The sequence below is a fragment of the Myxocyprinus asiaticus genome, chromosome 37, assembly GCF_019703515.2.
Source record: "Myxocyprinus asiaticus isolate MX2 ecotype Aquarium Trade chromosome 37, UBuf_Myxa_2, whole genome shotgun sequence".
Classification (NCBI taxonomy): domain Eukaryota; kingdom Metazoa; phylum Chordata; class Actinopteri; order Cypriniformes; family Catostomidae; genus Myxocyprinus; species Myxocyprinus asiaticus.
Window position 1 is genome coordinate 1,102,501 of NC_059380.1, and position 25,511 is coordinate 1,128,011.

The window sequence follows — 25,511 nt, forward strand, 5'->3', positions numbered from 1 at the left end:
TTTCTGACCATGAATTCATTCTCTCTCTCTCTCTCTCTCTCTCTCTCTCTCTCTCTCTCTCTCTCTCTCTCTCTCTCTCATGAATGCTAATCAAATACAGATATTACAATGCAAACCCAGAATAGATCACCCCAGCAGATTTGTGACCAACTGAGTATTTGGTGTACTGTATGTGACATCTACTCTTGGAATTCAAATTAAAAAGATTAATAAAATATTCTTTGGAAACCCTTAAACCATTTCTAACAGTGCATTCAGTGGAAGTACCCTAAGCTAGCCACCTTTCACCTCATCAACCGGTCTAAATGTGCACCTTTATCTTATATATGACATACATGTAGAAGGCATATAGTATTTCAACAATGCATGGAATGTTAGGGTTAGGTTTAGGGGTAGGTGTAGGGTGTTTGTGGGACTCTAAATAAACACAATAAACATACTGCAGTGATGCCCATATCCTGTATGGTAATTAGGGGTGCAAATAGCATCTAACACTATGTGCCCTTAGTGCAAAGAGGATGCTTTTTTGTTGCTATTTACACTAAGCAGCAAAAGTCTCTGCCTTCTATATTTATCTTACACTTATAAGTTGCACATTCACACAGTATAATGAGAACCTGTTAAGGATGTATTCTGCACCTTACTAGCTATTGGCATCTTTTGTTTTTACCTAATAAGATCATTGCTAAAATAAAAGAAATGTAAAGAGGCTATTAGGCAATGGTAAGAAATCAACGAACAAAGGCCTAATAAATACCTTCCAAACAAGCCCGTAACTAGTCCTTTACAAGTCAGTTTTTTTAGTCATAAATTACTGTCTAATTTCGATCCCTAAAACAAAGTGTTACCAAAAAATGCTTTATGGCCCTTCATTGTCAAAAAAGCACTTCTCTTGAAAACAACAGACAAGCCTTTTCATCTACAGTAGGAACATCTTATTGACCTTTCCATCACATCTACAGTTGCCCATCTCTATTACCCCATCAACATACACTTATATTGAAGACAGGAACCACAGAGCCAGTGGAGTAAAGTGTTTGCCTAGCAACAAGGGCATACTTAAATTTATTCAGCAGCATTTTGAAGTAGCCGAATGACAGACATTATATAGAATTTTAGGCCATCAGAAAAGTGGGTCTGACAGGTCTGTGAGAGTGGATCCGCATGGCTATTGTTCAGAAGGTCAGTCATTATGACTGTGCTGGGCATAGTGCAGCATGAGGGAGCAGGAGTGCTTTAATCAGGTGGCCACATGAACACACAAAAAGAGAGGGTTGGACAACAGAGAGAAAAGAGTCAGAGAGACTTTGCTGAGAATAGACGAATGCAGGTAACAAGTCAGTGTGTAGAGTGTAGAGCAGGGGTGGGCAACCTTAGGAGCCGCTCACACAGGATGCTTTCTTGCATTTCAAAACTCCTTGTTTTTCTGACTTTTTGCTGTTCTTACAATACTTGTTTATGAACCGATGCTACTTCAGTATAGTAAATTATAAATAGAATATATTGTCAACTGTGTAAATGAGTGGTCAACTAAAAGCAGCAACACTACTAACTTAACTAAATTTCCCAATAAACGAGCTGCATTTTCCAATGATTAGTGCTGTAGAGTCACAAAACGCAACATTTGTCACATTATATTGCGAACGTTATTATGAGCAATGGAGCCAAGGGAGTGATCAAACACACTCACCTGGACCGTCCCGTCTCACATATAGTGCTGGGAAAACCAAATCATTTAACCTCGTGCGACTCCGCATCCTCATGCGTGTACATCATGCTTTGTCTTCGCTATACGTTATGCATAATTTAATTTAATTTAAACTGACTGATCTCAGTTCAGGACACTCTGGGATGTCATTAAAGGGTTAAACTTTTGACACACCGGGTCATGTGACAAAACAACATGGGGCCGATCACAATGGAGTTTGTCTTTGGGAGAACGACATCTGGTAAGAAACATTATTACGTTTTTACATTAACACCTGTTTGAGTCAAAAAATAAAAGTTTCTAGTTTCATCCGATATGCCATTTCGAAAATGTCATTGATTTATCGCGAAATGGCACGCTGTTAAACACAATGACTGCTTACTATGACTATAGTGCTATTTTTTCCCCTAAGATATCCTATATATTTACTGCGCATTATCACATTGAGAATCAATGAGTTCATCCAAATGCTTTCAGAGGCTTTATATGAAGTTAGGATGAAAATAAGGTGCATTTCAAACTGTTCTGAGACCAGTGCAGACAGACAGCACACTGGAGGTTAAGTCACTCACTAAATAGGGAGCAAGGGAGCATCCTATAGCTCTCTATGCAGTTAAGTGCATTCACTCCTAAAATCTGATCAAAAGTTCAGTTTCAGGCTGCAGATGATGTTTGGATCACTCAACATGTTTGACAGACATGAGACAATGATAATCAGTACATAGATTCAGAATTTATAATGTATCATTTTATTTAAACATGATTGACAGTGATTGGATGATCATTACTTTTAATCAGAATTATTGATTCAGCTTTGTAGAAAATCAGCTGAAATGTCTATAACGTCTCAAAAACATGAATAACCAACACTCCTGGACACATAATAAACTATTTGATTTAAAAATGACTTTCTATAACTTGGTATTATTTAAAATTTCATAACTTAGTCCTGCTGTCTAAGGACATATGAGGACATCCATTTTTAGGATCTTATTTATTTATTTAGTTATTTTGCAAAAGTGTTTCTTTTCTGGGCCACTACCGCAGTTTTCAAACAGCTTTCTGAATAACTAATTCTAAACTCCTGAAAAGAAATAGCCCGGCGTCTCATAAAAATAACACTAAATTAACTTTACTGTGCTAATGCAATCGGTTTGGCATTTATGTGTGCATTAGATTGTGAATACGGAATGACATGTATTTGGGCATTTTGATGAGTTTGATGGACAAAACCTTTCCAAATACAGTGATGTAAGGGTTAGGGTTAGGTTTAGGGTCATATGTCACACAGGATAATAGAAATAATAATTAAAATGTGTTTTTCAGGAGTTAGTTATGTAATGTAAAGGTGAGAATACATGCAAGCACACCATATGCTTCTTTAGATCTGACATTGCACATTTTATTTTTTTCCCTTTGTCTCTTTAAAAGATAAATTATTTTTGTAAATCCAGTGGTCAAATGCTCAGTAAAACACTCCATCTTTAGTGTAATTATAACACCTGGCCAGTAGCTAGTATCAGGTCACACCAAATCCAAGATGGCAGCTAAGTCAGTCCATTGTTTGTGTGTCAGTGCCTGAGGTCTGAGTTTTTTAAAAATGTTTCTATGTGTGATATGCTATGTTATTTGGGCCTAAATGAGTGGTATTTTCCAAGGACAACATCTTTTTTTCAGTTCAGGATCTCTGGATGATACTCTTTTATTAGATGCTACTGGATTACCATATAACTCTAAATCTGGACTGTTTGAAGTCTAGGCCTACCTGGAATCCACCTGCTAGGGTACAGCACCCATGGGAGCCATAACAGCATTATACGGATCCTCTGGGTGACTTGCTTCTGCTACTGAATTTTAGATTTTGATGGCCTTTTAGCACATAAACTGAATTAGATGTAGACCCTGGATGAGATGGAATGACTGTGTTTCTCCTGGTCTGTGGATTCAACCACCTCCACTGCTCAGTTTAAGATTCCTACACTGCTACCTGGTCTGTCCTTATCAAAATGGCATTTAAGCTGACATGTACTTTTTTATATGTTTGATGCTTATTCAATGCAACCCTGGATTAAATAAACTAAATGGGCATAACAGGGAGAGTAAATTCACCATGTTACATTACAGAAAATTCTCAATTTCTCAGAGGAAATTTATTGGGTCATATCACCAGTCAATCAGTCCACGACATCAATTGAAGATTTACCTTTCTCAAGTGCAAGTCAATGAGATCCTGTATCTTCAGAATCTAATGCTGTTAAAGGACTATTGTATCGTCTCAGAGGACTCCTCACAGTTCGTAGGTGACGGCACTTACACACTGATAAACCATTTTCTGTCAAATCAAAATTGCGATGTATGGTTATGCTTTTATTGATGCTGTCTGGAAATGTGCAGCCCAATCCTGGGCCTACTCCCTCAGATTTTAAAAGTAGAACAGGACTTGTTTTATACACTTAACTGTTAGAAGTCTTGTTCCTAAAATGGATATGATTAAGATCTGGGCAAATATGACAAACGTTGACTTAATGGTTATATCCAAATCTTGGCTTAAGAAATCGGTAAATGATGAATTCATTTTTATTAATGGTTACAATATCTATAGAACTGATTGGGTTGGTAAGGGAGGCGGGGTTGCCATGTATATCAAATACAAGCTTAATACCTCTGAAACTCTGTCTGACAGTGTGAGGTCTTGGCCGTCAAAGTGGGTGTATCAAAGGATTCTCATATCACTGTAGTTGGCTGTTATAGACCCCCGTCTGCCTCAAACGATGCTCTTAAATCTATTTCAGATATTGTACATAAATTAAATGACTCTGAATTCATCCTTATGGGTAATCTAAATTGGGATTGGCTTTCAGGGTCCTCAGATTGTTTTAAAGAACTGTGTGACTCCTTAAAACTTGTGCAACTTATTAATGCACCAACAAGGCCAAATCCCAAATTACAAAATAAATCTACCTTGTTTGATTTAATTATAATGAATACATCTTATAATTACAATTGGCATATTTTGCAATGTCGTTAGCAATCATTGTGCAATTGCTTGTGTTAGGAAATTCCAAATCAGAGTTTTATCTTAAGTCAGTTACAGAGAGCCTAAATAACCCCTCAAAATGTTGAAAATTAATTAAAACGTTGTCAAGTACACATGTTGCTTCAAGCCTTCCTGAACGTGTTCTGGTTGGTTCAGAGGAAATAAAGGATGTTGTCAATCAGTTTAACATATACTTTATCCATGCTGGGTCTGTATTTGATAGCACAAATGAAAATACCTCAGTTCCTTGTTCTATCACCACGGAAATTGATGGAAATCAGGATTTGCTTGACTTCAATCCCATTTCAGTTGCTCAAGTTTGTAAAGCTCTGAAAGACATTGACCACAAAAAGTCTGCATGTCCAGACCATCTGGGTTCTCATCTTTTAAAGATGTCAGCAGATCTTATTGCTAAGCCCTTTTACTTATATTTTTAATTTTAGTCTTTTGACAAATTCGATACCGAAAATATGGAGAGCTGCTTATGTTCACCCCTTACATAAAGGTGGAGACCCCTCAGAGTTGAACAACTACCGTCCGATTTCCAAACTTTCAGTCCTGGCTAAGATCTTTGAATCACATGTAAATGTGCAGTTAAAACAGTTTTTATCTGATAATAATATTTTAAGTGGTTTTCTATCAGGCTTTAGAACTGGTCACAGTACCATTACTGCTGCTATGGCTGTGACAAAAGATCTTATTGGTGCCATGGACAAAAAACAGCATTGCGCTTCCTTATTTGTGGATCTGTCTAAGGCATTTGATTCAGTGGACCATGAATTGCTGCTGAACAAACTTAGGAATGCTGGTCTTGGTTCTAAGGCTTTTAATTGGTTCAGAAATTATTTTGTAGATTGAACTCAGTGTGTCTATGCAGAGGGACATAAATCTGTTTTTCTTGAGATAACTAAAGGTGTCCCCCAGGGTTCCATTTTGGGACCTATTTTGTTTTCCATTTTTACAAATGAATTGGGTAACGACATTCAAGCAATATTACACCTGTATGCAGATGACACTGTAATTTATACATATGCTTCCTCCATAGTGCAGGCAGTGCAAGAGCTTCAGACTGCATTTCAGTCATTACAAACTTCTCTGCTGAGTTTAAATTGATTTTGAATGCTCAGAAAACAAAGTTTATGGTCTTCTCAAAAGCTCGTTTACAGCTGCTTGATGATGTTAGAATTCTGATGTCCGATGGTAATACCATTGAAAGGGTGTGCTCGTACAAGTATTTGGGTATACTGATAGACAACAAGCTTTTATTGAATGTACATATTCCTAATCTAGTTAGGAAACTCAAAATAAAGATTGAAAAGTCTCTTACCTTTGTATTCTTTATAATTTAGTGGGATGGACATCATTGACCAATCGCAGACAACAGCAATGGTATATTTTTATCTATAAAGCTATACTAGGTAAACTTCCAGCCTACCTCTGTACCCTTCTCTGTCTCAGCATTGGTAATTATCAACTGCGCTCTTCCAAGTGGTTGCTTTTTAATGTACCCCGGGTTGTGACAGATCTGGAGAAAACTGCGTTATCCTACTATGCTCCTTGGACATGGAATAATCTACAGAAAGATCTCAAATTAAACTTATTTATATCCATTGATGAATTTAAGAGCATCATAATGAATATGGTGGAGGCATATGACTGCTACCTTGGCCAGGTCTCTCTTGTAAAAGAGATGTTTGATCTCAGTGGGACTTCCTGGCAAAATAAAGGTAAAATAAAAAAATGTCTGTGTGTAAAAATTAATCATAAATTTGATGTGGCAAAAAACTTTGTCAAAAATGGTTGCCAACCCCTGCTGTAAAGGGATCACTGAACTTTTTTTAACAATAGTAAAAGTGAATAAAAGTATCACAGAGAGAAGAGATGCGGTAGGACAGGTTGTGCTAAACATCTGAAGCGTTCAGGTCTAATGAACGTACATTGAGAGTTGTTTAGCTTGCACTGCTCATATCTTTTTATAGCTTGCGGGATCGATCACCCATCTTATGGGCCGCCACGATATTGCTGATTAACGTGGGAGATTAATGGCAGATTAATGAGTTTCAACTGTGTTTCTGCCAGTCATTGTATTTATCATCTCCCCACAGAATGACAGCAGGACTTGCAGGAGCCTTGATAGAATTGCCTGATTAATAACTCTGTTTGGTCCTTTAGCTTTCATTTTAGGTGGTGTTTGATGCAAGTTAATAGAGCTTCAAACTTCAGAAGAGGCATCTACTACCTACATATATTTTCCTCTTTAGAGGTGGAAAATCCGGATTCCAAACACTGCTTATTGCCTACTTGTATAGAGCACAACAGTCTGGTTCCAGAAGTAAAAGTCCCATTCATTTCATTCCACGGACATATTGATTTTCAACAATAACTTACACCTTTAAAGCCAGACCTACCATGAGCTCCCAGGTTGTTCATCGATGGTATATGCTTCCGCTGAAGCCATCAGTCCACATTATTTCAAATTCATTGTTTAAAAATCATGTTTGATAGCGGAATTCTTGGTGAACAACTACATTACCCATGATCCCGCAGAGAACGCTTCACCAATCAAAGAACTGCAGCCAACATAGTTTGCTAAACTAGCCCAGGAGCCACCGCCCAATTTAATGACGCACTATGAATGACGTAATGGAGTTTGTGTCTCTTCATCCTTAAACGAGTTATCTATTTGTACATATCGGAATATTTAGCAATAACATAAAATATATTGTTTCTATACTTGTAATCATAAACCTAAAATAATTTTTTTTATACCCTCATTTTTTCCCCATTTTATTCATGCACAATGCTTCATGGAATTGTAGTTTGTGCCCTCATCAGATTTTAAATCAGCTAGATGCAGTATTTAGACATCATGTCGTCAGATTTGCGCACTAGGGAAGCACCGATTCGATACCTGGATCGGTATCGGCTCCGATACTGACATTTTTAAACGGATCGGGTATCAGTCCGACGAGCCCGATCCAAATCCAATACTGTGTGTTAGTCATGTTCATTACTGTCAAGCTCCAAAAATGACATAAAAGAACCATAAAAACACCATTAAAGCAGTTCATATGACTCGTGCATTTTAATCAAAGCCACTTGAAGATGTGCGATAGCACTGCAAATCACAAAAGGCTGCGTTTAATAAGTAAATATATAAAATGCATCAGTGAATGGTGCTGCTCTTTTGACACACGCACGCCTATTTTTAACCTTCTCACGGTGCACAATATTTGATCGCTAATCACGAACAACATCTCAGATGTAGATGCTCAATAGTTCGATTCATTTATAATACGCGTTTAGAACGGCACCAGAGGAGCATTTTACCAGAATTTGAATAAGAAGCGAATTAAACTACTGTGAACTTGCCTACAAATAGACACATACAGGACTTCCTGGAGAGTTCAGAATGTCAAAATAAAAGCGTGAGGGTTTAAAAGTTAAAGGTGCATGATAGAGATATATTACTATATATTACTATTATCATTTGTTTACTAATTATAATAATATTTAAGTTGAATGGGTTCCAAAAAATAACTATGTGAGTGAAAAGTGAGCTGATTTCTTATAACTAAATTGAACAAAAAAGAGATCTAAATCCTTTAAAGTCCAGATACAAGTTGAAAAAATTTAGTCATCTACTGAAGACTTATACTGGAATTACTGTTAATTTTGCTGCTACATTATCTAGTATACTAGTTAATAATAAAGTGTTTCTTAATAAGTTATACATTTATATTGAAATAATGTGTAGTTAAAGGTTTGTGTTTCTTTACATATTAAAGAGCACACCCAATTAGTTCCACGCAATGATTTAAAGATATTCTAAACTGATTATGCAAAAAAACAACACTGGTATCGGTTCGGGATCGGTATCGGCCGATGCTGAGATTTCCAATATCGGAATCGGATCGGAAGAGAAAAAGTGGTATCGGTGCATCCCTAGTGCGCACTGTCCCGACGAGCGAGAGACCGAAAAATGAGCCAAAGCCAATCAAATATATAGAGATCGCAGGAATAGAGAAGGTATTAGATAGCAGGAGACAGAACATAATTAGAAAATACAATAAAATATCACCCACATCTGCTGTTTTTAAAATAGTTTTGTTTTCCTTTGCAAATAGTGCAAATAAGCGCAAAAACATGTGCAAGACACACTTTCATGTTTGTTGACGTTATCATGAATAAACTGCGTGAGTTTGTGAATGAAATGGGACGACACAAAAAAAGTTGTAACTGGATCCAAACTATTTTGAGATTTGTCCCGTTTGTAACTGACCGTTTAATAATAAAAATAAATAAAATAAACACAGATATGTGAAGCACGCACATCAGAAGCAGTTACAGTAATGTACTAAAATAACTCAGAATTCTGCTGTACATGCCTTTTTCTCTTCTTTTACTGTCTTGCGCAATCAGATGTTATGATTGATGCATATGTTCTCATGAAGTCGAAGACTTTCCCTTCGAAATTCGAACACAAGGGATCAAAACAGATGATCAGGTGTAACGTGATATATCTCGCCCCTACACTTGTGATCAGATCACTCAAAATGCATCTTAATACCAGGTACTAATCAGGGTCTCAGTTGAAGATGAATGGTTGTGTAGTTGATATATCCAGTCTGTTATCAGTACTGTAGTGAGCGCACCAGCGCGACGGAAGACAAGACTTTGAGTCTGCCGGGTGCTGATTGCATGTTGTGAAGTGTGAGCTTGGCTTAAGTTCACAATCTTGTACCTTTTGAGTTTTTATCTGATTTTCAAATACTTTTGTTGTGATTCACCTCGGAGCTGGTTGCTTCACAACTATTATGGAGGATTTTATGAAAAGCCAATGCAAAAAACAAACAAAAAATAATGGGGAAAATACTTCCGGAACCCAGATGGCTGAAAAAGTGGGCGGGCACTGTAGTGCTCTATTGCTGAAATGGTAGAAACTGGGCACAAGATCCAACCCTTACCCTTCAAGCTGGGAGATATTTGTTGAAGGAACAACACTCTGTCTTTACCAACTGCTCCTGGCCTTAAAAAAATGGACAGAAAATCCTGGAGAGCCTGAAAGCATGTTATGTGCATGCCATGCACTTTTTTTCTTTCTTTTTTTTTTTTCTAAGATGTGTAATTTGGCAGTCACATTGTTTGTTTGTATTCATCCGACGCTGAGCTGTGGCCTTAATTTCCCCTCATCAAAACTGGGGAGGATTTTGTTTGTCCTTCACTTTGCTTTAATCTCTGTTAAATCCCTGCCTGCCTTCTTTGATCTTCATTTGTGTGTGACTGGGCTCAGGCCTCATCAGAGACGGCCCTTTTGCCAAACTCCCCCACCCAACTGGTTTCTTAGAGTAAATCATCTAGCACGTTCCTCTAAGAAATAGAAATAGAGAGATGGTTCTGGCGCTGCTTCTCCTTTAAGACTTGACAGTAAATGCCCACTGTTCTGATTGGCTCTCTGCTATTGACTGACCTGCCATCACTGCTCACCGCTGCTGTTCTCAAGATGTCATATTACTAGTAACACCTCCCAATAGGGCTGGGTATTCCGATTCGATTCCAAATCACAAGCTCTCTATTCGATTCCAATTTTGATTTGATTAATTTCCAAATCAGTTGGGTTCATTTCAGTTATAATATGCATTTTCTAACATATGAAAGAAATTCTCTCACCTAACCCTAACCCAGTAATTTTACAGGGGACCTTCTAATTTGGTACATTACAAACATATTCATTTTGCAAATTTTGTCAATGGTTTTCCATAATTTGTCACATTTTAGCTTTTTAAAAATGTACAAATCCATGCATTCCATCACATAGCATCATAATTTGTACTATTTACAGGTATCGATTTGTAGAACGTACTAAAACGGTACTGTCTCTTTAAGAAAGGCGGCAGTTCAGCAAGTAGAGTTTCACCGTTTCTTTACCGCATCCGTGCTACGTGTAATTAGAATTAGGGATGTGCGGAACTACTAATTTCACTGATGTTGTGGAAACGACTAGTCTAAAAAGTAAGAAATCCACCGAAAACAGTCAAAAAACATTGTGTGTTTATGCGACCCATTTAAGATACTTAATCTATTCCAACAGCCACATCAGGCACTAAATTCTGCCGAAAAGGGGCATTTAACTGAAACGTGCTTGCCTTGTATTATGACCATTGCACATTAAATATAAAACATGACATGCATTCATTGAATCAGCGTTAGCGAATACAGTCATATTCAATGAAAACAATTGAACAATAGTGCAGGACCAATAGAGCAACTCTAATAGCCTGTTCTTAATGGAATTCATTGTTGAAAATAATTAACAGGTAAGCCAAATCTACGAGAGAAAAAATGCGCTGAAAAGTTGCACATATTTCACATGCATTAGTCTATGATCTAATATGACAGCTGTTCGGTTACAAACGTTAACCAATAACAGTTAAGATGTAAAAATGATAGACCTGTGAGAAATGTATAATAAACCAAATGTATTGTTCTAAACATTTTGTTCACACAGAATAACAGATAATTTAAAATTGCCTTCTTGATCAGCATTTTTGATGAGAACATGGCCCATTGAAAGATGAGACCTGACTCGAGGGCGATTATCTTGCCCTTGCAATCACTCACAGATTTAAAAATGACTCAAATCTGAAAACATCCATAGCGACTTGCAAGCCAGCGTTTCGGAAATCCGTTTCCCGCACCACCACCAACCAAGTGATTTCTATGGATACTTTGCTTGTCTTGCGAGAGGACATTTTCCTGCTCACGCTGCGAGTGAGTGAGGGAAGAAGCACGTGCAGCGTGAGGTGAAATGAAACTTCGTATACTGTACATCTGCTGCAGATATCCTCCTTTTTAATAATTGTATTATTAATTATATTTAAAATGTGTAATATTAAGATGACAGTATTTTAAGTGCATCCTTTGTAAAAATATAAAGCGTAAAAATGTGTAAAAATGTTGAACAGTTTAAAGGTGCGATATGTAACAATTTTCATGTTTTTTTTTGCCAATGTGTGAACGGCTTGTAATGCAACTTAAAAAATGAGTCCTTCCCGGACTTCCTAGGTTGCCTATTAAAGCCTGTAGACTGATTTTCATGCGAAGGGTGCGGGTCACTTTTGCCGGGAAAATCCAAAGGATGTGACGTTTATGCGCGTTCCCGAGAGCCTCAGTGCTTCTCTTCCACTATTCAACAGCGACAACAAACTGCAACACTAGGTAACGTTATCTTAGAGATGGGATCCAGCAAACTTCCGGCTCCCAGCACAACACCAACTCCTACACAAATTCAGAGTAAGCCAAACAAACATTTATCTACTGAATCCCGTCTGGCTAAGTGGGAACGTGATCGTGGTCGAGCGAAAACTAGAGTGAACATCGGCAGGGCATTCGATTCCTGGAGGGACCTTCGTTCGGTTTTGGGGATCAAAACCAACCCTGAATTGGAGTTCTTCTTATTGGACAGGTAAACTTACATAACTGCAAAGCATGTGAAATATAGTGCCATAAGGATTGATCTCTATAATTTTAGCTAACTTAATCTTGCCTGCACAGTAACTGTCATAAACAATGTTAATCTGTAATTATTCAGCAAGTTAAAGTTATACAGAAAATATATACATTTATTATAAAACAGTAGTGCATCGATATATCAAAATGACAGTTATGATGGAATCACATCAATACTGAATTGTGTCAGCATATTTATAATGTACACGGTTCAATGGAAAGGAGGAGGCGAGAACCGGCTTAACAATATAAATAATATTTGAATAATAAACTTAAGCAAAAAGACAAACACACACACAGGTGTCGGGCAGCTGTCTGTAACTCTCTCTCTCTCGCACTGCTGTCTCCGGTCGCCCTTATCCCTCTCGGGCTTAATCAGCCTAATTAGGGGCCAGGTGTGTGGAATCACGACCCGGCCCCGCCCTCCACCCTGCCACATTCCTCCCTCATTCTCTCAGGCCGGGGGAGCCCCTGGCAAGACATACACCCCCCCCCCACCTCCATCTGCCGGCAGGTCATCCCTGTCTTCCTGGATCTGGGAGGGGACAAGGGGAGGGAAAGAACAATAATCCGGTTCCGGTGGACGGAAGGGGTCTCCCTCCTCCCACTCCAGGCGGTCGGCTAGGAGCACCTTTCCGATCGCGGTCGGCGGTTCTCTGACCCCGCCACGTTTTAGCGGCTGGTAGGGGTCTCCTCCACCCCTGGCAGCGGCCCTGACCACTCCAGATGGTCGGCTAGGAGCCCCTCCTCCCATCACGGTCGGCAGCTGTTCCTCCACTCTCAGGTGGCCAGGCTCCTCCATCCCCTGGCGGATGGCCGCGACTACACCGTTGGGGTGGATGGTAGAGGCGAGGACTCTCCTACGGCACATCCCTCCTCCTTCCCGGGTTGTGGCACCAGTGTACGTAACACAGTTCAATGGAAAGGAGGAGGTGAGAACCGGCTTAACAATATAAATAATATTTGAATAATAAACTTAAGCAAAAAGACAAACACACATAGGTGTCTGACAACTGCCTGTAACTCTCTCTCTCTCGCACTGCCGTCTCCGGTCGCCCTTATCCCTCTCGGGCTTAATCAGCCTAATTAGGGGCTGGGTGTGCGGAATCACGACCCAGCCCCGCCCTCCGCCCTGCCACATACAGTCTATTTTATAAACAACTACTGTCATCATACACCAAATTTAGCTAACAGCTATTGATAAAGCTGACTAGCTAACTAATGCTGACATAGGCTATCGTATAAATGCAGTCAATGTATCATGCAAAGAGAAGTGATTATTTCAAACTACAGTCTTGCATAGTCAGACCTATATCCACACTTTGTCTATATCCACACTTTGCTTTAGCCCTGTTCCAGTACTGGAGAGTCAAATATAATATACAGTCTCAAAGTTTGTAGTAAAACAATCATAACTGTGTAATTTTAATTATGCTACCTCATCTGTCAGCATGATGTCGGTGAGTCACGTTCAGTCTCTTTGTATGTTACGACATTGTTTTGGCCGATGCTCTCTCTCTCACATCCCTATGGAGTGTGTGCACGAGCACGAGCAACAGGTAGCTGTCTGCAGTTCACTTAATGGCCACAGGTGTCATTAATAACAAGGGTTTCTGAATCTTACATACTGCACCTTTAATGGACTAGTAATTCCAGTGTCGACTAGCAGCATCGGTACCATTTAGATGTTGGAGGGGTCGAGGAGGCCAATTGCACCACCTTTAGTGAGCCGCTGGCACCCCGTTTTACATGGTGTCCCTATGCATTGCATACCTTGCATATATGGTTTTTGCGGCTCTGCATTTCCAGCCAGTGGCTAATAATTACAGACATTTTTAATCACACAGCGCAAAATTTGGTTGCATATGTGAGTGATTTACACACTTTGTAGTGGTTTGCACATAGAGTAAAATAATCTATATCAAGATTCATCAGAAACTCAATATTTTTACCCAGCCCTACCTCCCAATAATGCTAAACCTATACAAAATAATAATAATTCATACAGAACCTTCCCCACCACCCTTTATAAAGGCATTGATCTTTTGAAGAGGGACACAAGAGCATCAGACAATGGAAGTAAATGATACAAAATGATAAGGACACAGTCAAATCAAAAACATGACAATAGTTATTTTAGGATGAAATATGTCCTGAACAAACCCAGTGGAGTTTGACAATAATTCCTCATGGATTTGAGCAAGTGTCTGGGCCGTACAGCAGAAATCACAGATTGGACCCACAGCTTAAGGGTCAGCAGCAAACAGTCGTACTTGATCTCCTACACTGTATTTTGATTATTTTTGTGATGTCAGTGCCACTCACACAAATATTCCAAGAATTCTTAAATGGGCCATTTCTGATTATATACACACTTCTGCTGCTTTGGATGTGTGAGGACGAATTGAATCAAATTTAAAATGTATATTTGAAATTAAGTTCCTGTTTGTGATGGGCAAACCACTTATTTTATTTTCGATACCAATCTATATATATATATATATATATATATATATATATATATATATATATATATATATATATATATATATACAATTTTTTTTTTTTTTTGCAATTCTTTGCAATTTTTTGAGAACAAATTGGTAATTTTAGCCATTATTATTATATTTTATTTTCACTTATTATGCATTTAACATTATATTTAATTATAAAATTGATACGCCTAAACTGCAAATTATGACTTTTGTTTTTATTTATCATTTATTAACAATTACAGAACATTGTTTTCATTTACTGTAAATACATATAAAGTCACACAAACCCATTAATACATTATAATTACATTTAGTTTATTGTTTAAAGTGTGAATCAACTCCAGATGATGTTTCTCTGTCTTTGTCAACCTCAGGAGAGCACTTGGATTGGGTAAAAATACTGATTTTCCAATGCATCGCAGTCTTTGTTTGAATGATCTCTATATATCGATTCTTCAATCCCAAGATCGATCTTTTACTTTATGAGCAAACCAGTACAATGAGAGTAAATCACTCGCATATGCGAACAACTTCTGCGCTATGTGATTAAAAATGTCTGTAATTATTAGCCACTGGCTGGAAATGTTCAGATTTCACGCAGCAGTGATTGAGTAGTATAGTGGTGAAGAAGTTCAGCAGTGAGATCCTTTCACTTTGTTTTGAGAGTAAAAGTTTGTTTTGACTCATTCTGTGTGTCCAAAGATGAGATCCACACAATCTATTTGTCATTGAATAATGTCTCTTTTAATATCCTTTCTGTTCCTTACAGTCAGTTGTTGATCAAAAACAAAACAAAAAAATTCATGTTAATTCTAATCACACATCACACAATGTATATATGTGCACGTCCCATCTCATTAATATGTGCTCACTGGCTGATACCAATTTCTTAAAGAGACAGTACCTATTTAGCATGCTCTACATATCAATGTAAATACTTGTAAATAGTACAAATAATTAATGTACACTATAAACATGTAAGGAAATTGCATATACTGTATTTTGTTTTCAAGACATGTATTGATGGAATAAACTGAATTTGATTTTTTGAACACTGATTTTTCAAAAGCTATAATGGAAATAGTGACCAAATAATGGAAATAGTATTTGTAAAATATTATATATATATATATATATATATATATATATATATATATATATATATATTAGAATTGTACCTAGAAGATTAGAAGGTCCTTTTATAATTAAGAGCATTAGCTGATTTAGCAATATTTTATGTAAGGATCCATCCAACCCTAATTCCTGCCTTTTCTCCTTTCCAAAGCACTGCTCTGTCTCGGGTTGAATGTCTGTTCTGGACCTTTTCTGTTCAGATTTTAGGCACTTCTGCACACCAGCACAGAGAGCTGGATCTGATGCAACATAGGTCCTGGCATTAGGGTGGAAACCATTTTAATTACATACATTATGTGTGATTAGAAGAATGGTACCTCTGTCCTGTCCCAGAGGATTCACATCTGCCTCTGTGTGCATGTGCACTCAACTGCTTTATAGCATATGTTTATGAATTTTACTTTCAAATTTTTAAAACCTTCAGTAAATTTGCAAAACTACTGGTGGGCCATGTTGTCACCAGATTTTAACAGAGAAACATATAAAACACACACACACACACACACACACACACACACACACACACACACACACACACACAGGTGGTTATAAATATAGCAAGCGCTCCCTCCAGCATTTTATGAATGCCGTGAAAACCTACTGAAAACAGCACCATAAACACCCACAGGACACTCTTAACACTCACTAATAGTCTGTAAACATGACTCAGAAACACACAGAAAGAGCATAATTCAATCTAACTAGGCTGTCTAAATTCCTTAATCTACATAAACAGCTGTAAGCTAATGCAGGCATGTTTTCTATTTTATAAAAGAGCATGAAGACATGTTTACGTACAAACAGTATGGAAGCAGTTCTGTGCAGGCATGTAAAACATGTCTCTAGCATTCTGTGAGTGCATTATAGATCAGTTTATTTTTTATTTTTTGTACATTCAAACTTTTTCAGCATGTACTCCCTTTCAAACGCAACCGAACAGGAAAAACAAGCATTCAAGTTCAAGTTTGGTGAACTCCAACCTGCAAATTTGTGTCAAGACGACGTGTGATCAATGGGATATTGAAATGTCAATCACATTGACCTCTTGGCTCAATACGAAGAATACTTATTTCACAGCTGCATGTTTTTATTTTTGCAATAAAGTGAGTAGATGGTATATTTGAACATTTTGATTATAATATTATTTATTAAAGGAACCTTCCAGGTTCAGTACAAGTTAAGCTTAATCAACAGCATGTGTGGCATAATGTTGATTAGCACAGAAAAATACAAATAAAACAAAACAAGCAACAATCACAGTTGCATTGAGGCTCTTACAATGGAAGTAATTGTAGCCAATCCAAAAATGTTAAAAGTCTCAAGTATAGCTATAAGAAACAAACATTATACATGTTAACATGATTTCAGAGCGGTAAAATCCGTTGCTAACCTTATCAGTGTCAAGTAATATCCAATACCTTTACTTTGTGATCATGACGACGTAATGCCTGTAAACCATGTAATCATTTTGATCACACTAAAATAATGAGAAACAGATCAATATTTAAGTCCTTTTTTTTGTTTTAATATAAATCTCCACCTTTGACCAGCCTGACCAATAGGTGGCGATATGCACGAAGAATGCAATCACCAAAAAACAAAAGAAGAAGAATGTGAAAGTGAAAGTGGAGATTTGTTGTAAAAACTGACCTAAATATGGTTCTGTTGTTCATCCACACCTATCATATCACTTCAGAAGACATGGATTAAACCACTGGAGTATGGATTACTTTTATGCTGCCTTTATGTGGATTTTGGACCTTCTGAGTTCTGGTCACCATTCACTTGCATTGTATGGACCTACAGAGCTGAAATATTCTTCTCAAAATCTTCATTTGTGTTCTGCAGAAGAAAGAAAGTCGCACACACATCTGGGATGGCATGAAGGTGAGTAAATGATGAGAGAATTGTTATTATTGGGTGAACTATCCCTCTAATGTTTATGGACTGGTCCCATTCACTTCCATTGTGAAAACCTTACTAAAACTGCCAATTTCTTTTTAAATAATCGAGGAACTTCTTTTTTTATGGGGGTCAACATTATGCTGCAAATGCTGTCGATTGAGTGTAACTACACTGAACAAAATTATAAACGCAACACCTTTGTTTTTGCCCCCAATTTTCATGAGCTGAACTCAAAGATCTAAGACTTTTTCTATCTACACAAAAGGCCTATTTCTCTCAAATATTGTTCACAAATCTGTCTAAATCTGTGTTAGTGAGTACTTCTCCTTTGCCGAGATACTCCATCCACCTCACAAGTGTGGCATATCAAGATGCTGATTAGACAGCATGATTATTGCACAGGTGTGCCTTAGGCTGGCCACAATAAAAGGCCACTCTAAAATGTGCAGTTTTATCACACAGCACAATGCCACAGATGTCGCAAGTTTTGAGGGAGCGTGCAATTGACATGCTGACTGCAGGAATGTCCACCAGAGCTGTTGCCCATGAATTGAATGTTCATTTCTCTACCATAAGCCGTCTCCAAAGGCGTTTCAGAGAATTTGGCAGTACATCCAACCGGCCTCACAACCGCAGACCACGTGTAACCACACCAGCCCAGGACCTCCACATCCAGCATCTTCACCTTCAAGATCGTCTGAGACCAGCCACCAGGGCAGCTGCTGCAACAATCGGTTTGCATAACCAAAGAATTTCCGCACAAACTGTCAGAAACCGTCTCAGGGAAGCTCATCTGCATGCTCGTCATCCTCATTGGGGTCTCGACCTGACTGCAGTTCGTCGTCGTAACCGACTTGAGTGGGCAAATGCTCACATTCGATGGCGTCTGGCACTTTGGAAAGGTGTTCTCTTCATGGATGAATCCCGGTTTTCACTGTAAATGGCAGATGGCAGACAGCGTGTATGGCGTCGTGTGGGTGAGCGGTTTGCTGATGTCAACGTTGTGGATCGAGCGGCCCATGGTGGCGGTGGGGTTATGGTATGGGCAGGCGTATGTTATGGACAACGAACACAGGTGCATTTTATTGATGGCATTTTGAATGCACAGAGATACCGTGATGAGATCCTGAGGCCCATTGTTGTGCCATTCATCCACGACCATCACCTCATGTTGCAGCATGATAATGCACGGCCCCATGTTGCAAGGATCTGTACACAATTCCTGGAAGCTGAAAACATCCCAGTTCTTGCATGGCCAGCATACTCACCGGACATGTCACCCATTGAGCATGTTTGGGATGCTCTGGATCGGCGTATACGACAGCGTGTTCCAGTTCCTGCCAATATCCAGCAACTTCGCACAGCCATTGAAGAGGAGTGGACCAACATTCCACAGGCCACAATCAACAACCTGATCAACTCTATGCGAAGGAGATGTGTTGCACTGCGTGAGGCAAATGGTGGTCACACCAGATACTGACTGGTTTTCAGACCCCCCCCCCCCCCCCCCCGGACCCCCCCAATACAGTAAAACTGCACATTTTAGAGTGGCCTTTTATTGTGGCCAGCCTAAGGCACACCTGTGCAATAATCATGCTGTCTAATCAGCATCTTGATATGCCACACCTGTGAGGTGGATGGAGTATCTCAGCAAAGGAGAAGTGCTCACTAACACAGATTTAGACAGATTTGTGAACAATGTTTGAGAGAAATAGGCCTTTTGTGTACATAGAAAAAGTCTTAGATCTTTGAGTTCAGCTCAAAAAAATGGGGGCAAAAACAAAAGTGTTGCGTTTATAATTTTGTTCAGTGTAATTGTAAACCAGGGGCATTCCCTTAAAATCAGAAGTCCTCTCGCATGCCACCATCCATGTATTTGTTCCTTGCGCATGTGAATATGCATAGCTTATGTGCACTTGTTTGGGGAGTCAGGTTTGATACCTGACCTCACTTATTATAATTTTTTTATAGCCAAGTATATCAAGTAGAATCTGTGATATAAACATTCATTTGAAACAACTTGCTATTAGTTGCTAAATCTTATTCGTGTGTCATACATTTTTAAGTAAACAAAGCTGAATGAACTGATACATTTGTGTATTTCTAATAAAGATTTTCTAGTTGTGCTGACATAAAATGACCATACGTTGAATATAATAAAATTATATATACTGTACATAGCATTTTTGCATCACACTTTTTAAGTAAATCCAATACATTATTTATTTTTCACTGAGTCCCCTTTACAAATTTATAAGAAACCTCACCACCATTCAGAATTGGCTGCATTTTTGCTTTTCTGTGTTATATTACATTGAAATTGCTGTTAATCACAGCTTTGTTCATAGAATGCTGAAAAGTGGAATGTAAAATCCTTTGCTGCCTGTCATTTAGAGGCTAACATTTTGTTGAAAGCATGGTTTGACTTCCTTTATATGGCCCTGATCTCAAAGTTCCAATCTGTTTCAGGGCACCTTTTCAAAAGCTTAACTTACTAAAAGAGAGTTATTTTCTCCTGGCAAGGGTCCAGGAGTTCAATCACTCACACACCTGTTTGTGGGCGCTGAAGTCTGTGAGAGACAGATTGAAAACCGCCGAGGGCTTTTGTTCTCAGCGGGGTGCGAGTTAAACGCCACTTCTCTGTTTTACAGAAGCTGTATCACCTCTGCTTGACACGGGCGGTGCGGATTGCTCGTAGACTGCAGCCTTCCAGATCACTCTTCACACAACACTTACACCAGTCACACTGCTGCACCCCAAATGAACACACTGTAACATGGTCACACTACTGCACTCACACACCAATCACGTGTACACACTGAATTCCAAACAATCAAAGGCCATTCTGCACACTCCTCTACTGCACCCCTAAACATTCGGCAACGTTCACACCGCAGCTGAATGTTACCCAAATCTGATTTTCTGCATATATATATATATATATATACATACAACAGGGTTGTGAGGGTTACTTTTGAAATGTATTCCACTACAGATTACAGAATACATGCTATAAAATGTAATTTGTAATGTATTCCGTTAGATTACTCAAGGTCAGTAATGTAATCTAAATACTTTGGATTACTTCTTCAGCACTGGTAGATTTTTTCACTTGTTTTGACCATAAAAACTCTGCCAGTACAGTAAGACAAAATGCACATGTTAAAAATACATTCTCTGAAAAATCGAAATATCTTATGCAGTGTTGTTTCTGCAACAAGATCAATCAAACTGATCTTGTTTTAAGGATTTTTAGATATTTTTTACAGGAAAACAATACACAAATGATTATCAAGAATATGATTTTTGCCCTAATATCAAAGGTCTTACTTGAAAAAAGAAATTATGATCCAACGTTTTTTTTTTCTCCCCAATTTGGAATGCCCAATTCTCAATGCGCTCTAAGTCCTCGTGGTGGCGTAGTGACTCGCCTCAATCCGGGTGGCGGGGGACGAATCTCAGTTGCCTCCACGTCTGAGACCGTCAATCCGCGCATCTTATCACGTTGCTTGTTGAGTGCGTTACCGTGGAGACGTAGCACGTGTGGAGGCTTCACACTATTCTCCGCTGCATCCACACACAACTCACCACACGCCCCACCGAGAGCGAGAACCACATTGTAGCGACCACGAGGAGGTTACACCATGTGACTCTACCCTCCCTAGCAGTGGCGATTTCTCAGGGCCAGCAAAGCCTTCTCTGCTGGCATAACATGACTAATAAATAAATATCTTTTTTTCTCATAGACTTAAAATGCATGGGCCATGGCTGCTCCCTAGCAACAGGGCCAATTTGGTTGCTTAGGAGACCTGGCTGGAGTCACTCAGGACACCCTGGATTCGAACTCGCGACTCTAGGTGTGGTAGTCAGTATCAATACTCGCTGAGTTACCCAGGCCCCCCCAATGTGAATTTTCTTGGTAAAAAAATATGATTGTGTCTGGTAACATGTGCATGTAAAATGGCTAGAAATGGCATTTTAGCTTAGCATAAAGCTGACAATTTACACAAGGTTTATTTCTATTTCTTCTGCTCCAAACTTACTTCAAATGTACTTCTCTGTCTGCTCGTGTGAATGTAACACATCATAAGAAAGTGTTTCACCGCTGTTCAAATGCACTTTGGATCACATCATTTATATGTATAAATGTTTTCCATCTGAAAGGACTAAATATTAAATTAAACAAATAGTGCCTGACCGATATATCGGTTGGCTGATATTATCGGCCGATATTAGCCTTTCACCGATATATCAGTTGGCTGATATATCTGTATCGGCGTTTATTTTACCAATATGCGCCAATATGAAAACTTTTTTCAGAACATATAATGCAGAAAACAGTGCTTTAGAATTGGTGTCATAGTGTAGTTTGTCCAGCAGAGCACGCTCCGACTCTACTGTTTACAGAGCTGATTCTGAGCTGACGTGGTTCTGAGATCGGTTTCATGCTAAAGAACCGCTTAAAAGCAAGTATTTTTCTCTCTCTCGTAAATGTAAATGCGTGTTATGCAACACCATCATATATGTCAAAAGGACTGAAGCCTGTCACGCAAAACATGAGATCATTGATGTCGTTAAATATCAGTCTGCTTTTTTATTCCATCAGTTACTCCTGGTCAGAGGCTTCCGTAAATATTTAGTTTATACGTAGGGTTACGTCCTACATATATTTAATGGTGCAACGCTCAAATATTTAGTAGTGCGTAAACTGTGACTTGGTGCCCATTTACGCCAACTAGGCTAAGTTGTAACTTATATATAGCTGGTGAAACCGGCCCCTGATGTTTATTTAGCCATTTATTTTATTTTTTATTTATTCTTTATTTTAATGGTCAGCATTTGACTGATACTAAACAGTACTGATGTTAATTAAGCTATTTATCATATTTTTATTTATTCTTTATTTTCTCAGTGTTCATTTCTAGAATTTGTTGACAGTGTATAATAATAATGTCAAATGTTCTTTGGTAAAAAATATTTAAGAAATCAGCCTTCTGAGTACCTTTGCATAGTCATATCAGTGCAAAATCCACATAGAAAAGGTCTGTTTTCATTCCAGCTCAAAAATTATATATATCGGTCACCATATCGGTAATCGGTGAATTTTCCCTCTCTAAAATCGGTATCGGTCTCAAAAATCCCATATCAGTCGGGATCTAGAAATAAATGACAATAAAATGCAAAGTAATCACTTCAGTAATCTAAATACTTTTTGAATGTAACTGTATTCTTATTACCAATTATTTAAATTGTAACTGTAGTGGAATAACCAAAAGCGCATTGAATCTGAGCAAAACACCATAAAATCGAAGGACAACAGGGAAAATGGCATAAACTTACTATATGTAAGTTAAGAAGAATTGTTGTCTATAATTATTTCAGATTTCCATTAACTTGCTTGCATTCACATTTAGATACAGTCTGTGAAATACAAAAAACTGAAACTATAAGCCTATAATTTTATTTCCTCAATAAAATAACTTAATGCATTGACTAGAAAATATGTGATTCACAATTAAAAGTTTTAAACAATCATAATTCTACAAATACTGTAAATCAAGTGCACAAATGACAAATGTTTAGTTAGATTCATGTAAAAAAAAAAAACATTAAATCTGACCTGGCTGTTCACACCAAAGTCACAATGCGAAAAAAAAAAAAAAAAGGCTGATTCGAAAATGTCAGATCCAATGCACATTTGGTTATTCACCGAACAGATCTGTGTCATATGTGAGCAGTGGCGTAGCCAAGGGTGGGCTGGATTGGCCTGGGCCCACCCAATTTAGACCCAGAATATTAGAGATTATTCTTTACTTATTTCATATTTATAAATTAGTTTAAAATGTGTTTAAAAAATGCATAAATTCTGATTTCTGAAAGTGTGAAAGAACTGTTTGAATGTGCCGCTTCTCTGTTGTTAAGGAACATTTGGTCAAAAAAAAATATGGATGAAAACTTGGCACATCCATTTTTATTGAGGCCCACCCAAAAGTAATTTCCTGGCAACACCCTTGCAAGTGAATGAAAAAAATAATAGATTTGGGCCACATGTGAATGTACTATAATATACTGAACCCCAAAACACACAATCTCATGCTCACACACACACACACTACTGCCTCCTTTCGTTTGTGCGTCTAAAGCTGTTAGATTAGGGCAGATCTTCAAAAGCTTCACCAGCATTTTTCTCTAGTACTCCTCCCATTGCACGCTCGCTCCCTAAATGATGAAATGATGGAATTTAGCGTGTGACTTCTCAAGAAGTGCCTTTCTGTGCGCGTGCGTGTCTGTTTGTATATGAGTGAGAGTGCATGTGTATGTGTGTGTGCTATAGAGAGAGAGAGAGAGAGAGAGAGAGAGAGAGAGAGATATCAAACATGAAAGATGAGCATCACGCTCTACAAATCTGTTTTATGCTACAGCAGGGGAGCATTCTTCCTTTTTTATGTGATAATTTCTGTTTTTACATCTGAACTTTTATTCATGCACTGCATATATATATATTCTTATTTCAGTAGTAAGAGAACAGCTGCACAAATAAACACACATTAAAACATGTAATGCTAAAGAAAATTAGACATTTGCGAACTGAAAAAAAATTTGATTTTTGATGAATGCACAAGAAACCCAAATCCAAACAACATCGAGTGAGTGAAAACACCACAACAATCTTAGAAAAGTTATCTTTTATACAATACGGATAACATGAATAGATAATCATAAGCAGTTATTCTGAATTATATGCACTTTGTGTTGGGCTTATTAATAAATCATTAATACTAAATGAAGACACTGTAGTTGTGATGCCTTATGATATCGGTCGGTCACTAACATGAAGCTGAACCTGAACATCCAATTTTTTTGACAGCTTTTTGTTGCTGTTGTTGTTCCGTGAGGAGCTTGACTGAATTTTTACAATTCTGATGTGTCCAAAGGAGGTTTAATAAATAAACCATTATTTTTACATAGTAATTTACATAATAAATACATGTACTCACAGTTGCTTGCCGATAAAACTGAAGTTAAAATGCTCAACGTTGTGAGGAGGAAAATTCCGATGCCATTATGGAATCCCATGTTTGGAAAAGTACTCCGCTCCACACTTCTGATGTGCCTCCGACCGTTGCAACCATATGAAAAACACACTGAGCCCTGTGACAGCTGCGTTTTGACTCCCTCCTCTCTCTCCCTCCTCTCTCTCTCTCTCTCTCTCTCTCTCTCTCTCCCTCCTCTCTCTCTCTCCCTCCTGTAGTATCTCATGGGCAGAAGAAAATATTAATTTCCACGCTGAAGGAACTTAATATAAAAAAAATAAGCATCGGATTTACACAAAGATGGCCTATGAGAAAATTCAGCTTGGAGCCAACAAATCTATGACCGTGACATCTGTAGAGTGTCAACCTCTTGAAAACAATGAGAGCTCTGTGGACCACCAAGATCTTTCCTCACACATGTTGTAACTCAGGAAATACCCCCATAAAATGACCAGCTAACAACCTCTGCAAAAAGACCCTAAGGGCAGAGGTCATGGCAATAAAAGACATAGAGCTAAAGACCCTCGTGTTTGCACGATTCTAATACAAAGACATCTCATCTTAATACAGGAACATTTCAAACAAAGTCACAGTACTTTGCCGAGTTAACCCTATACAAAGCACAGAATGCGTTTGGACCAAAATGTACACAATACTAGATAATTCTGAAAATGATGTTATGACCTGTG

The 25,511-nt window shown here is 38.2% G+C and overlaps 1 protein-coding gene across 3 annotated transcripts in view; it reads right to left on the reverse strand.

Moving 5' to 3' along the window:
• Positions 1-24,912, reverse strand: part of LOC127428084 (contactin-associated protein-like 5) — a 120,848-nt gene extending 95,936 nt beyond the window's left edge. For all 3 annotated transcript variants that reach the window (XM_051676149.1, XM_051676152.1, XM_051676151.1), the window contains exon 1: positions 24,787-24,912. In XM_051676149.1, the coding sequence (XP_051532109.1) occupies positions 24,787-24,865 (79 nt within the window). In that variant the 5' untranslated portion in view covers positions 24,866-24,912. The remainder of the gene's footprint in view (positions 1-24,786) is intronic.
• Between the last annotated feature and the right edge of the window lie 599 nt (positions 24,913-25,511).